This window comes from Macaca fascicularis, chromosome 13 (assembly GCF_037993035.2).
Source record: "Macaca fascicularis isolate 582-1 chromosome 13, T2T-MFA8v1.1".
NCBI classification, from domain to species: Eukaryota; Metazoa; Chordata; class Mammalia; order Primates; family Cercopithecidae; genus Macaca; species Macaca fascicularis.
The window spans coordinates 110,426,854-110,442,834 of record NC_088387.1 but is presented as its reverse complement, the minus strand read 5'-3'; the positions used below and the strand labels follow the sequence as shown (position 1 = coordinate 110,442,834).

Here is a 15,981-nt window from a genome sequence, read left to right as displayed (position 1 = left end):
GATTCTCGTGTCTCAGCCATTGGAGTAGCTGGGATTACAGGTGTACACCACCAGGACTGGCTATTTTTTAAAATTATTTTTAGTAGAGACAGGGTTTCACCATGTTGGCCGGGCTGGTCTCAAACTCCTGGCCTCAAGCAATCCGCCCGCCTCAGCCTCCCACAGTGCTGGGATTACAAATGTGAGCTACTGTGCCTGGCCCTGAAGTATTAATTTTAAAAGGAAGGTCGTGTCCACTTAATTTCTTGTGATCTCAAGGAAATTAAGAGATGAATCAAGGCCCTAAAACAATAGGAAAGATGATGAAATTGCTGGGCAGTGGAGAGGCTGTGGTGATACACAGTGCTTGTTTCTCTGAAATCATTGTTTAGAATAATTTTATATGGCATCTCACGGGCTTAAAAGCTTTTAATGAGTTAATAAACTGCTACAGATCCAACTGTTTTTTTCTATATAGAAGTCTCAGTATATGATGTGAAATTTGAGACAAAATAAAAAATGTTTGTCACGACCACTGCCGAGCTCTGTCCCTGTTTTAGCTCTGATTGTGTTCCACCCGAAGACTCCTCAGAGGAGAGAGGGAAGCCCATGTGAACGGGCAACAGAGAAGTTCGTGTATAATATATGATGTTCGGGGTTGAGAAATTATCTCAGAATAATTTCTTTAATATCAAGCAATATATGCCTTTCCCGTCTGCTTCCTCCTTTCTGTTACGCTAAGCGATGGAGTGTATCATGCATCTCCTTTTGCTTTTGTGCCAGCAACTCAAAATTAAATGTAATATTTACCCTGGTATCCTAAAGGTTAACATTGATGCTTTTTCTTCTTCACATGCATAAAATCACTTCTGCTGCATATTAAAGTACAATGGTCATTTCAAAGGAAAGCATTTGTGCACTTGCCCGAGTCACAAGATGAACTTGCTGCTTTTTCCTTGGAATATTATTTTTACTTGAAAGTATGACTGCCAAACTATGGTTATTTAGGCCTGGGTATTTGGCAGATATTTTCTTAAAAATGAATGAAGTAAGCCTGGCACTTAGAGAAAATAAAAATAATAGAACATATTTTGGTAAATAAATTTATAACATTTGAGCTTGCAAAAAGAAATTAGGATGTTGGACCATAGTATCTGCCATTATGAACTTGACAGTTTCCCAACATCCAAATACTTCACTAATGATATCAATGGTGGTATTAGATAATGTGATTTTTGTGTAATGAATTGTATCAACAGTTGGATGATCTGTATGGCTACTAGATGAACTGGTATTTTGCAAATAACCAATGTATGAGGGTATAAAATTGTGCATGAGTAAAAGACCCATTCAAAAGGGAAAGTAGACCAATGGATTTTAATGTAACTGATTATAAAAAATTCATCAGTATAGTTTCAGTTTCCATATTGTAACAATCTTTAAGAAGCCACTACTTGTCAAATTTGGTGTAATATCAGAGAATAATATCCACGAGTATCTGAAAGATTATTAAAATATCCCCCCTCTTTTTCAATTATATGTCTTTGTGAAATTGACTTTTCTTTATATACAAATTGGCTTTTCTTCATATACGTCAACCAGTGTATAATATTGGAACAGACTGAATGCAGAAGCAGGGAATCAGTTGTCTTCAGTTTAGCCAGACATTAATGAGATCTCCAAAAATATGAAGCAATACAATGCAATTTTTTAAAAATTGGAAACATGGTTATTTCTAATAAAAATGCATTGTTAGCATGTAATGGGTTTATTATTTTTAATGAATTGAAAATATATACTTAAAATATTCTCAGTTTTAATTTGAAAAATAATAACATTTTTGTCTCAGGACCCTTTTATACTCTTAAAAATGACTGAGGACCCCAGAGAACTTTGTTTATGTGGGTTATGTCTATCAATATTTACAGTATTAAAAGTAAAGCTAAAAACTGAAACTAAAAAAATTTGAAAACTGTGAGATTAAACTTAAGCTTTCACATCAAGTGTAAGGATTACATATGGATGAATGTTAAACAAAGTTTTTGAAACAAATAACCAGTACCAATACATGCTTAACTTTTTATTGGGTGTATTAGTTTGTTTTCATGCTACTGATAAAGACATACCCGAGACTGGGTAATTTATAAAGAAAAGAGGTTTAATGGACTCACAGTTCCACATGGCTGGAAGACTGTACAATCATGGTGGAAGAGCAAGGGATGCCTTACACGGCAGCAGGCAAGAGAGAATGAGAGCCAAGCAAAAGGGGAAACCCCTTATAAAACCATCAGACCTCTTGAGACGTATTCACTACCACAAGAACAGTATGGGGGAAACGACCTCCATGATTCAATTATCTCCCACCAGGTCCTTCCCACAACACATGGGAATTATGGGAGCTACAATTCAAGATGAGATTTGGGTGGGGACACAGCCAGACTATGTCAATAGGTTTCATGTAGCTCAATGAGCCCTGCAGGGAAAAGGTAGGTTTCTGCTTCTCTTTGGAAGAATCCTCCAAGTGCTTAGCCTCCCAAGGTCTAGGTTGGTGTGATGCTGGGCTTGCAGTCGGAAGAGGCGAGGACAGGTCTTGGTTCCTGCTGTTCATTTGTCTATGGCTTGTCCAACTCAGGCAGCTTTTCTCAGCCTTGGTTTACTCATCTGAAATGGAGGGGTGATAAGACTACTATCTGTTTTTCATACCTCATTGAGTTAGAGCCATGAGCAGATAAGAATCACAGGGATTGCTGTAATCCCAGCACTTTGGGAGGCCGAGGCAGGCGGATCACCTGAGGTCGGGAGTTCGAGACCAGGCTGACCAATATGGCAAAACCCTGTCTCTACTAAAAAATACAAAAATTGCCAGGCACGGTAGTGTACACCTGTAATCCCAGTTACTCGGGAGGCTGAGGCACAAGAATCGCTTGAACCCGGGAGGCAGAGGTTTCAGTGAGCCAAGATTACGTTACTCACTCCAGTCTGGGCGGCAGAGCGAGACTCTGTCAAAAAAAAAAAAAAAAAAAAAAAAAAAATCAGAGACTGAAGCTCCTTGGCTGTTACTTACTTCAGGGAGGGTTAAACCTTTAATGCCCACACAGGAGGGAAGCCCAAAGATAAAGGGCACAGTCTCTGGTCTTTCATGTGCAGCACTGTTGGGGGTGGCTCCGTTTTCCAGAGGGAGCATCGAAGACATGAGGCCAGTATTGATGCCTTCTCAGGACGGCTCTAGGTAAGCATTCTCTATCATGTAGAAAGAGGAGAATTTTCTTTGTATTTTCTGCAAGTGGGCCTCTCCAGACAGGTCAGGGGAGGACTGGAAAATGCAGTGAACTTGGAAGTGAGTGAATTCAGCACCATCGAATTGCCCAGGGGGTCCCCTCAACAGGCGTGTGCAGAAGGCTTAGAATTTCTGTCTTCACCAGGGGATCGGGGCACAATGACTGCTCTGCTCCCTGTTTGTAAATCTCATTCATGGTCACAGGAACTTGAAGCCCTTCACAGAGAGTATATCCATGCATAGATGCTCTGGGCCTGGCTCTTGCTTCTACAATACTCATCAGAGCCTAAAGTTGCCTCTGAATAAGAATAAAACATCATTTGTGTTTGCACTGATTTCAGCCTATATTGGAAGACTGACCCTTAATATTTGCCACTTTGTAAGCAGAATCAAAGTATTGGCTTTCCTGTTCAACTGCTGAGCAGGCAGCTACCTTCCTCTGTTTCTAATTCAGCCGAGAATAATTAGAACTACTCAGTGCCGGAGGACTCTAACAGGTGTGGGAAGTTAAGGAGAGCAGCAGTTCTGAGTCCACGGATGGAGAGCTGCCCTATTTTGGGCAATAATGTCAAGTATTACAAGGCTTTCTGGCTGGCTAGGAGGTATCTGGGGCCAGGACCCTAGGTTTCCTATTTGCTTTGTGTGCTCCGGGTCCTGGCCTTCTTGTGTTTTGCATGCAAGCTTTCATTAAAAGAACCTGTTCTATGGATTGAGTTGTGTTCCCCAAATTAGTATGTTAAAGCCCAAACTCCCAGTGTGACTGTATTTGGAGTAAGGGAGTAATTAAGGTTAAATGATGTTGTAAGGGTGGGGCCCTGATCCCACAGGATTAGTGTTCTTAAAGAGGAGACACAAGAGAGCATTCTTTTCCTTCCCGTTCCCTCTTCACCATGTGAGGACATAGTGAGGAGTCAGCCCCAGGAAGAGGGCCCTCCCCAGCACCCCACCATGCCAGCACCTTGCCCCTGGACTTCCAGCCTCTAGAGCAGTGAGAAAATAAATTCCTGTTGTTAACTAGTCTATGGCATTTTGTTATGGCAGCCTGAACTGCCTTTGACGGTTTCTAATCCCTATGCAGCTTTTGGTCTGATGCCAACATGTGGACTGGAGAGAATATTTAAAAATGCAGAGGTAATTCCCTCTTTTCCTCATTCCAGGATTGAGTCACAGGAGGATTTTCTGACTCAGAGAAGCAGAGTTTACGTGTGTGTGTGTGTGTGTGTGTGTGTGTGAGAGAGAGAGAGACAGAGAGAGAGAGAGAGAGAGAGAGAGAGAGAGAGAGAGAGAGAGAGAGACAGAAGTGCAACCCGGGTTTCACTAGGCTAAAATATAGATGCTGGAAGAACGCGTTCCCTTCTGGGAGCTCTAGGGGAGAATCCATTTCTTGCCTTCTCTGCTTTCTAGAGGCCACCTGCATTCCTTGGCTTGAGGCCTCTCCTCCATCTTCAGAGCCAGCAGCAGCAGGTTGACTCCCTTTCATGCAGTATCTCTGTGCTCTCTTTTGCCTCCCTCTTCCTCTTTTAAGAACGCTTATGATTGTATTGAGCCCACCTGGGTGAACACAGCAAGGATAGAGGCTGGGATGAGAGTGAGGGATGCCAGGTGTGCATCAAGCTCTGCGGTGGTGAAGAGAGGTAGAAGAGGGGTTAGGGTAACTGGTTGGGTTACTGTTTAAGGATAATCCAGAATTACCTTCCTATTTTAAGAGCAGCTGACCAGCAACCTTAATTCCACCTGCCAACTGAATTCTCCTTTGCCATGGAGTGTGGTGGAAGATGTAACATCACCTATGTGAGGTAACATAGTCACAGTTTCTGGAGGCCAGGATGTGTGTGACCTGGGGGGCATTCTCCTGCCTCCTCCACCTTGGCTCAGGTCATAGCTCTGCCTCCTTTTCTCTCTACCCTAGGGTGGTAATGGCCCCTCCTCTTGCAGGCCTAGATCATGTCATCTCTGACCCCCCACCCTGCTGATCTTTCTCAACCCTGCCCACATCCTTGTAAACAGTCCCATTATTAAGCCTCAAGCACCTGGCTCAAGTGTCCTATCTGTTTTTGCTGGGACCCTGAACTGATCTAATGTATGTGCCTGGATGTGTGTGTGATCATGGATGTGTGTGTGTGAGATCATAGATATGTGTATGTGATTGTTGTATGATCATGGATGTGTGTGATCATAGGTGTGGGTGTGTGTGGGTGTGTCTATGTAATAATGGGTGTGTGTATGATCATGGGTGTGTATGATCATGGTTATGTGTGATCATAGATGTATATGTATATCTCCTCATGGGTATGTGTGATCATAGATGTATATGTATATCTCCTCATGGGTATGTGTGATCATAAGTGTGTGTGTGTGATCATGGGTGTGTGTGATTGTGTATGTGATCATGACTGCATGTGATCTTAGGTATGTGTGATTGTGTGTGTGATCACTGGTGTGTGTGATGATGGTGTGTGTGTGTATGTGTTCCTGGGTGTGTGTGATCATGTGTGCATATGAATGTATGTATGTGTATAAATGTGTAATATTTGAATGATCCTGATCAATTGAAATAGGTAAGATGAAATTGATGAAAAAGTCACTTATTTTTCCCGAGGTATCCCTCACTAAAGTAAGAGCATGTTCTAATTCCCACAGAATTACCCAGGCCACCTGAAGGTTCTCTTCATTGTCTGCTTTTATTGTCTGACTCCCTGGTTTGCCTCTTGTTGTTTTCCAGATGCGCAATCCCACGCCTTGGAGCACATTGTGGAACAGTCAGGATTTGAATGAAACACTGTTCCCCTCCCTACCCATTTCTCACAGGAAAGTGCTGAAACAAACAGGTATTTTGATACTTTTGCTTGCAAGAGAAAATGATCTATTACTATATTCCATGAGAGTGGGCAATGTCTGGCCCCTGTGCCATTGCTTTATAAATTATAACTACTAGCAATTTCAAACCTGGAAAACTTCCAGTTTTCCATCAGGCACACAGGAGCTTAGAAGTAGTCATTCTTTCCTAACAACAATTAAAAAGCTGAATACACTGAAAAATCAACAGTTCTTCTTAGATCTGGCAGGTAAGTGAGGTCATAGGGCAAACTGATGCCCTTAAAGTTGGAGAGACCAATAGGCACATACGAAAAGCATACCTTTCCTGAGGCAAAACCCATGAGTGGAAACCTCCACAGGAACCAGTGCCCAGGTAGGAAAACCTAAACTTAAATTGCTGGAGGCTCAGTATGGAAGAGTCTGAGAGTTAAAAACTCCAGGGGGACCAGTCATGGTGGAGGGTGGGCTCACGCTTTTGTGAATTTTACCTCCAGGAGCTCAACTGGACTCTTAAAGCGAATATCAGAGAAAAATCCCCTCAAGCTGTGGGAGGGGAAGGAAACCACCTTGAAATATGCCAGAGCATCCTGTTCTTAACAAGGCCTGCCCTCAAAGAAGCTATTTTACCAGGACCGAACCTGCTGGGATTTTATCAGAGTCTAACTGACCAGAGGAAGGGAAATACCCAACTCCAGACCACTCTCGCCATCCTGTTCCACCTAAAGAAGGACAGGGAGAACTGAGAAGCACTATGATGTTTGTCATTATTAAAAGCCTAAGACCTAATCATGGAACTGTAAAATGATGCTTCCTCTCCCCCTACACTTTTTTTTTAAAAAGAACTTAAGCTCAACCGATCAGAATCTGCCAATGAACTTATACAACTAGGGACATTCCAGTGAGATAGGCCAAATAAGTCAACTACATGATTGTAACACATGAAATATTTTCTTCGCTTTACTTCTGCATTCGCCATATAGAAGCCCTCCCCTTGGGCTCTCCTGGTGGAGCCTGGAATCACTCTCAGTCTGGTGTTTCTCGATTCATGAACTGCTATTCATTCAAACAAACTTTTGTAACTGTATTGTACCTCAGTTTATCTTTTAACAATGCTAAAAATGAGTAAGGCCTGAACTCTGTCCTGAGGGGGCCTCTGTGGTGTTGGGATGATGAGACGGAAACTCACAGGCAATTAAGCCTCCCTGGACATTCTAAGTGTCCAATAAGGGGGGTGGATGATGAAGTTCCCCTTCCTGGCCAAATGAGACTTGCTGAGCCTCAGCTTCCTTCTCTGGGAGGTGACACCGCCTAAGCATGAAGAATGTTCTGAGATTAGAGGTGATATGTGTGAGTAAAGTACTTGGCACAAAGAAGGAGTTCAGAGACATCAGTCCCAGTCACCCTTTCCCTCGAAGGTCAAAGGAAGGAGAAATCATTACAGGTGGAGAGATCAGGGAAGACTCCCTGGAGAAGGGGGCATTTGGCCTGGGTCTTGAAGAGGACAAATCTGAAAACAAGGAGAGCAGGAGAAAAGCATCCCAGGAGGAGTCATAGCATGAGCTAAGGGTTAAAAGTGAGGAAATACTGAGTGCTCTCAGGGGTTCATAGGTGACTCCCAGGTGCAGCCTGGGCTCCAGGAGACAGGTGGATTGTGGATTCTTGACAGCTGGGGGTTCCAGGGAAATGTTTCAGGGACATTCAGTTTGGTCCTGGCAGAGGTCACTCGGGGAGCAACGGCAGATTCGGGAGCTCCACTGGTGGAGAAGTTGGAGGGTCTATAGCCAGCGGCTGCCCCAAATAAAACAGAGGTTCGGTGTCTCCATCTGTAGCGTGGAGCTGTCTATGCCTCCCCAAAGCGACTATGGGGATGATTAGCTGTTGCCACTCACTGAAGACGCTGTCAAGGACTTTCATGCGTCGCCTCACATATATAACATATATATATATATATATATATATACAACCTTCTGGGGGAGAAACTCTGTTTTTATCCTTGTTTTTCCCAGGTAAAGAAACGAAGGTTCTCAGAGGCTGAGTGAATTGCTCTAAGTCAAAACAGCTTCTTTTTTTTTTTTTTTTTTTTTTTTTGAGACGGAGTCTTGCTCTGTTGCCTAGGCTGGACTGCAGTGGCCGGATCTCAGCTCACTGCAAGCTCCGCCTCCCGGGTTTACGCCATTCTCCTGCCTCAGCCTCCCGAGCAGCTGGGACTACAGGCGCCCGCCACCTCGCCCGGCTAGATTTTTGTATTTTTTAGTAGAGACGGGGTTTCACCGTGTTAGCCAGGATGGTCTCGATCTCCTGACCTCGTGATCCGCCCGTCTCGGCCTCCCAAAGTGCTGGGATTACAGGCTTGAGCCACCGCGCCCGGCCAATCAAAACAGCTTCTAAGGGGAAGAGTCAGACAGGGAGCCCAGGCCTGTCTGATCCAGAATGTGGGATTTAACCACCATGCCGAGCTTCTGGTTGGCCCTGGCATGGGCTGGGAACCCCTTCAATGGCCATGACCCCATTTCTTGGCCCACTGTGTAGACCAGTGGAGCTTTCAGTGGCCTGACGTAGCAGTGGGACATGTGTCACTCTGACCAGCTGTCTCCTCCAACACCTGCTGCCAATAGGGGTGTGAAATGGCCGTGCCTTGGGGCTGGAGCTCTGAGGACCGAGGACAAAATGCAGCCGGCTGCAGCCTCTCCCCCGGCTTGGTTTGTATGGGAGACTCGCCTCGGACTGCACCTTCCTAATCAATGCGATGACTCTGGCCGTGCCTATGTTCATAGCAACCCCTTCTTACCCACATGGTCTGCTTCTATCAGATCCTGGCCAGATGCTGAACATGACCAGGTATAATTCCTCACCATCTTATCACTCGTTGGTCATGAGGTTCTTAAAATATCTTGACAGGATGAATTAAAAATAGTAGTAGCGCTGGTGCCCCAGCTCAGTAGAAGTGTCTTAATGGCTGTTATTTTCTGCTTTACACTTCAGGACATTTCGGGGCACTCACACTGAGGGAGCTATTCCAGGTAGTGGCTGTTGCGGGGGGTACCGGCTCTGCGCTGGTCCTTTCCCAGCACTCTCTGAGCTCTCTTGCAGGAAGGAAGGCTAGGAGCATCAATGTCCCTTTGGCCAGGGTCATGGCACAGTGACCTGGGACGGCAGAGGCCTGGATTGAGTACACTATGTCCCTGCTGGATCCACCATGCTGGGGAATTGCTGGCCTCCAAGCCTATAAAGTAAGGGTCACTATGGTATGCCTGTTGTATTAGACAGGCATTTATTTCATTTCATTTATTTTCCCGTTTCATTCCCATGACAATCCCAGATGGATTTTGTCTGGGCGGGGGTGCCCTCTGGAGGGAATGAAGAAGAGGAGCTGTAATGAAAACAGCAGACACAGCCTGCCTGGGGAGAACAGGGAGAACTGGGGAGCAGCACTTATGGAGCCAACAGAGGAGCATTAGAGACCTCAGGAGGCCACCATGGCGTCGCAGGCTGCGGGGACAGAGGAGGACCAGCACCTGGAGAAGTCGAGTTGGGGGCCTGACTTACTGCTGCAGCTTCTGCCTCCAACCGTCCTCCTGCTGGCTCCCCCTCACTGCCAGGACCAAGCTGAATGTCCCTGAAATATTTCCCTAAATCCCTGGAGCTGTCAAGAATCCACAGGATGCCCCGATCCCCTGGTGACCAGGCTGCACCTGGGAGTCACCTGTGAACCTCTGAGAGCACTCGGTATTTCCTCACTTTTAACCCTTAGCTCCTGCTGTGACTCCTTCCTGGGATGCTGTTCTCCTGCTCTCCTTGTTTTCAAATTTGTCCTCTTCAAGACCCAGGCCAAATGCCCCCTTCTCCAGTAAGTCTTCCTGGATCTCTCCACCTGTAATGATTTCTCCTTCCTTTGACCTTTGAGGGAAAGGGTGAGAGGCTGGGACTGACGTCTCTGATCTCCTTCTCTGTGCCAAGTACTTTTCTCACACATATCACCTCTAATCTCACAGTAGTCCTCAAGGTTAGGCGGTATCATCTCCCAGAGAAGGAAGCTGACGCTCAGTGAGGCTCACTTGGCCTGGAAGGGGAACTTAGGTAGTTCTCCTAGTCCACTCCCTTTATTGGACGCTTAGAACGTCCAACAGGCTCGCATGACAGTGTTCTAAAGTTTCTTCCCTAGCCCTGCTGTGCTCCCAGGGCACGCTGTTTCTCTCTCAGTGAAACCGCAAAGCCCTCTCCTTCAGTTGTCGTTGAACCAGACAGTGGCCTCTGTACCCTCTCTCGAAGTGTGCCCTCTGCACCCACTTGCCAAGAAACCACCCTAGTGATGTGCCCTCCCTTTCACCCTGGGCAGGTCACCTGAGCCCAGCCCCATCACCACTCTGGGCAGAATCCAAGGCTCATGCAAGGATTAGGTTTAGATGAAGAGTACCACTGCCTTTGAAGTCAGCCTGGCCCTGTTCTGCCACTTTCCAGCTTTGGGACCCAAGGCCAGTTCTGGAAGCTTCTGTTTTCTGTTCATAACCTTATAGGGGTGCTGTGAAATTATATATGATCATGCACCTTCTTCTGTTTTTTGAGATGAGGTCTCACTCTGTTACCCAGGTTGGAGTGCAATGGTGTGATTTTGGCTCACTGCAACTTCTACCTCCCCGGCTGAAGCCATCCTCCCACCTCAGCCACTCTAGTAGCTGGGACCACAGGCATGCATCACCACACCTGGCTAATTTTTTGTATTTTTGATAGAGATGGGGTTTCTTCATGTTGCCCAGGCTGGTCTCGAACTCCTGAGCTCAAGGAATTCATCCACCTCAGCCTCCCAAAGTGCTGGGATTATAGGTGTGAGCCTCCGCACCCATCATGCATCTTCAACGTTTAGCACAGGTCCTGATGCGAGAGGTATTCACCAGGAGAGCTGTCGTGATGATGGATGGGGCTGAGTGCCTGCAGGTGGCCTTAGGGGATGCTGGGAAAGTGGGTCCAGAGTGGTGTGCCGTGCTCAGGGCCATGTGGGGAGCACAGTACCCCGCTGGACCCAGCTCTCCTGACGCTCCACGGGGTGCCGAGGCGATGCAGAGGAACAGAGAGGACTCCAGAACCTTTCACGCGAGACCGTGGTAGAGTATAAAGTGGAGGGATTGTTGTCTAGAAAGCACCATTTCCAGCACTCAGCTCTAAAGGTGGTCTCTCCCTCCACACCTCCCACCAATCCGCTCTGGAGACAGAACATCCCCAGACAGAATCTGGAACAAAAGAGGACAAATCTGGAAACAAGTAGAGCAGGAGAAAAGCATCCCGGGAACTGCGTGGCCTTGGGGAAGTTACTCAGTCTCTCAGTCCTGCTGCCTCTGATGAGCTGGACCGGGGAGGGCAGGGTACATAGTGCCCCGTGGCTGGCCAGCAGGGATCATTCCCCGCCTCTACTTTCCCCTTCACAAAGTTGACAGAAACTGGCATCTTCTGGAAGCTTTGCCTCCTTGGTGTTATTTGTCAGCTGGTCCCCAGGTAGGAGAGGATTTGCAATTCAACACTCTGCTCTTTTGCTGAGCCGTGTGACTTGGCCGGGGCTCCTGGGACTGGTGCAAAGGGAAGCACCGCCTGCCCAGGCTCCGGTGTCGTCCAGCCCAGCCTCCCAGTCTCTGAGCCGGTGTTGCTCGGGGGACATTTCTCTCCTGATGCTGGGTGAGGAGGCAGACAGCACCCCACAGGGAGGGCCATGGGGGAACAGGACGGCATTCGCAGCTCCAGCTGGGAGACCTCGCAGGGCAAGAGCTCCCCAGACTCGGCTTGGTCATGGGTAAGGGCCGGCCTCGTGGCCATCTGCAAACACAGCCCCTGTTCTTCCTCCTTCCATCCCCAGGTGCCTGGGTACTGATGGGACACAGGGATCATTTGCACCCAGAGCGCCTTGTTCAGGATAGGCTTGTGCATTCACCCTTCTCCAGATAAGTGACCGGCCCAGCTTGCTCCTCACAGGCTCCTGTTCAGGAGGCTACATTTATAGAGGAGGCTGTAGAACTTATTCAAGAATGAAAGGCTTTTTTCTTTGCCTTGGATGGAAAATGCATAGTGATTGCTTTATCTTCAGAATCGGACTTCAGAGCTTCGTGAGTGCTTCTAGACCATCAGGCACTGTGCTGGAACGCCCTTGTCTGTCCAGTTTGTGTGCGGGCCAGGAAGTGAGGTGTGGAGGGTTGAAGGGCCCCCTCCAATATGATCATTTAACCAGAGCTGTCTCCAATAATATGCTGTGTGGGCTGTGGGGCTCCTGCGGACCCCAAAGCCAGCGGCTGTCCCTACTGCCCTTTTCAGATCTCATCCTAGCAACCAGGCTTTTTTGTTGTTGTTGCACAAAAGTAGTTATTTTCATGAAAAAGCCCAAAGCAGGAGTGGAGGGCGTTCAAATAACCCTAAATGGCAGTGAGGCCTGAGGCTAGGGCCTGGGCCAGAATTCAGAACCCTGCTGTTTCTTCCAGAGGTTGGGCTGTAGTGAGGATAATGTGTCAAACCACCGCTGCAAATGGTGCACTGGGGACAGCTGCTGTGGTCCTCAGCTGCAGAGGCTGAGATAGCAGTGGAGAGCGTGCAGCGTGCTTGGGGGGCAGGGAGCCCTGGGGCTTTCTGCATCCTAGGGGGACAGAGTGGGGAGGCAGGCCAACCTCCCACTCCTGGACCCCAAGCACCTGTTGCCTGTCACTTCAGTCAGCTCCATCCTCAGGGCAGTGCCTTCCTGCAGGGACAAGAGGCCCTTCTAGGGCTGGTGCCCAGGCTCCAGTGCAGTGAGGGCTGTCTAGGGAGAAAGGAGGCATGGATCCTGCTCACACCTCTGCACTGTTTTGCAGATTGGCCCTTTGGGCAAGTATTTTCTGAATGGGCTGGAGGCCTGCAGGGGAGACATCAGGCTGGTCCACAGCATCCCTCTACATCACGGGGACAGGAGCAGGACTCCTCTCGGGAGCCTGGTGCAGGCGAATGACACCACGCTCAGATTAAGTTGACTATTTTTGTGGTTAGTGGAGGATTACAATGGCTTTGTCTTGTGTCCATTGCTGGAATGTCTCTTAAGTTTGTCCAGCACTGACTGGGAATGGTACTCGCATCTGCCAAGTGGGCAGGTGAGGCTCTTGTGAAGCTCTGCCACATGCCCCACGGGACGGACTCTCGCCAGCCCTGAGACGCAGGTGTCATTATCCCGACACCTCTCTCACACAACCCCGGCAGGAGGGCAGCACAGCATTGCGATTCCCATTTGACAGCTGAGAAAACTGAGGTGATGAAGTTGGGACTTTCACATAGCACCTTGGGAGGGGAGTGGTGGAAGATGGGAACAGGAACCCAGGCCTCCTGGGGCCCAGCCCAACCCTCGTTCTCTCCTGCACCTCCCTACAGATGTGAAGTTTGGATTTAATACTGATTTAACATCATGTCTGTTTTCTGCTTGTGTTTTATTGGATATTAATTATTTTTCTGATTATAATAGCATGTTCATTGTAGAATATGTAGCATATACAGGAAAGTTTAAATAACATAAAAGCCTGAGGTGGTGCTTCCTTCACTGAAGGCTTCTTGTAATGAAGCTGCAAAAGGGATGTCAAACCCACCACGTGTTCCCTTGTATTCCATAGCTCTTCCAACCCCACAACCTTCCTCTGTGTTTGACAAACGCTTGTCAACAGACAGAGGGATACTAAGCCCCAGGCTAAAGCCCTCAGCAGGCCCCTTGGCTGAGCCACTGTGGCCCAGATCCCCCCCACCCCTGCCCTGGCCGTCTCTGTGCGGTGCCCATGCCTTTTGCCTCGGGGGTGGCAGGCCTCCATGGCTCAGAAGGGTGATGGGGGCAGGGGGAGTCTGGCCCGCTTCCTCTCAAGCTGCAGAGCTGGCTTCCTGCGAGGCTCTGCTTCTGAAGGGGGCCTGGTGGCCTTGGCCTTGGCTCAGGTTGGTGCTGTACCTGGAAGAATCTGACCTGCTTGCTGAAGGGTGGCTGCAGAGCCATGAAACTGGGAGCGTCACTGGGAGTTGCTGCTGGTGACTGAGTCTGGGACTAGTCCTTGGAGGGCAGGGAGGGCTGGGCCCAGAGTCGGGCTTTAGCAAAGCAGAGGAACTGGTACCTAGATCAGGCAGGCCCCCGATGGACTGACAGCAGTCCAGGAATGCTGAGTGGGGGATGCAGGAGATGTGGGTGGCAGGGGCAGGAGCTGCGACTGCCCTGGCCAGAAGCCCAGGCAGGGCTGACTGGCTTCTGGGAAGGGTAAAAGTGGCTCAGCTGCCATGGGGCTGTTTTCATTCCTGAGGCTAGAAAAGGGCAGCTGGCGGCAGCGTGAGCCCTCAGAGGCACCTGCTAAGTTGGCAGCATCACCTGTGCTGTTGGCCATGGCCATTCCCAGAGACTCTGGGCTTGATCTCTGCGCCACAAATATTTCTGGGTCCTGAATGTGTACAGAGTTCTGTGGGGGGGTGCGGGGGGCGCGATTTGGTGGGGGTATGTGTAAGGCCTCGTCTCTCCCTCCTCTGCAGGAGGTCAAGGTGGAATGGGAATGGGTGGGGCTGCAGCTGGCCAGCCACAGAGTTCACAGGGCACAGGTCAAGAGTGACTCAGCCTGGCAGGACCGGAGGAGGCCTCTCAGAGAAGCTGGCCTTGGAGGAGGAATAGGATTTCAATAAACAGAGCTGATGGGGGTGGAGCTTTCCAGGCTGCGGGGTCAGCTTGAGCAAAGGCTGGGGAATGAGAGTACAGTGTGTTCCCCTAAAGCTAAGTTGTTCCTTGGGCTGTTGGGACTTTATTTTTTTCTTAGTTAGGGTGTGTGTGGTGACATTCGTCTTGGTCAGGCGCCCCGTCTATGAAAGATAGCAGGCAGTCACGGGCCGAATATGTAAGACCCAGAGTGAAGGCCAAGGTTCGGGGCCACGAGGCCTGGACTCACACCCCAACATTGTCAGTTACAACTTTTGATTTGCTGAAGAGTTAGTTGTCTCATCTATAAAATGAAGCTTATAGTACCTAACTATATACTACTCACAGGTACTTGATAAACAGTAGCTATTATTAATCCCAGCACTACACCTGAAAGCAGATGGCCTGTGGGGACAGGCTGGACTGTAAATACAATGGTGCCAAGACACTGAATCCATTTACACTGGCCCAGCGGACTCAGAGAACCCTGTATGGGAAAATGCATGGAGCCAGACCCTGCATTTGTCTCTGTATGAAGAACTCTGAGTTTAGTCTTCCTCTAGTCACTTAGCTTGGCATTCAAGGCCCCTCAAAGTCTGGCCCCACCTCACCCCCGGTATGGTTTGGATTTGTGTCCCCTACCCAAAGCTCCTATTGAATTATAATCCCCAGTGTCGGAGGAGAGGCGTGGTGGGTGGTGATTGGATCACGGGGGCGGACTTTCCCTTTGCTGTTCTCATGAGAGATCTGGTTGGTTAAAAGTGTGTAGCACCTCCTTCTATTCTCTTCCTCTTCCTCCCGCTCCAGCCATATAGGACGTGCTGGCTTCCTCTTCGCCTTCTGCATGATTGTAAGTTTCCTGAGGTCTCCCCAGCTGTGCTTCCTGTACAGCCTGTGGAACTGTGAGCCAATTAAACCTCTTTTCTTTATAAGTTACCCAGGTTCAGGTATTTCTTTATAGCAGTGCGAGAACAGGCTAATACACCCCCGTCAGCTCTGTTCTTTCCTTCCACCACGTCCCTGTGCTGCTCCGGGATGTGCTGAGCCAGGTGTGTTAGCTGGGTCTCCCGGGAGGTGACCATTCAGGACCCTGGAACCATTTTATCGCCTCCAGTCCAGGTAGGAACTGGGGCCCCATCTACCCAGAGCTTTTGTTTGCCACCTGAGTTCCTTTGGCTGCACCAGCCAGAGGCCTGAACAGAGGCGGGGCGACGTCCTCTGGGGCCCCTTTCTACAGGGACCTCTAGAGCGCACG

General features: G+C 48.5%; 1 protein-coding gene across 13 annotated transcripts in view; it reads left to right on the top strand.

Moving 5' to 3' along the window:
- The first annotated feature begins 11,689 nt into the window (after window positions 1-11,689).
- The window catches only part of LPIN1 (lipin 1), a 143,536-nt gene continuing 139,244 nt past the window's right edge, over window positions 11,690-15,981 (top strand). For all 13 annotated transcript variants that reach the window (XM_074012315.1, XM_045369763.2, XM_045369760.3 and 10 more), the window contains exon 1: window positions 11,690-11,852. In XM_074012315.1, the coding sequence (XP_073868416.1) occupies window positions 11,772-11,852 (81 nt within the window). In that variant the 5' untranslated portion in view covers window positions 11,690-11,771. The remainder of the gene's footprint in view (window positions 11,853-15,981) is intronic.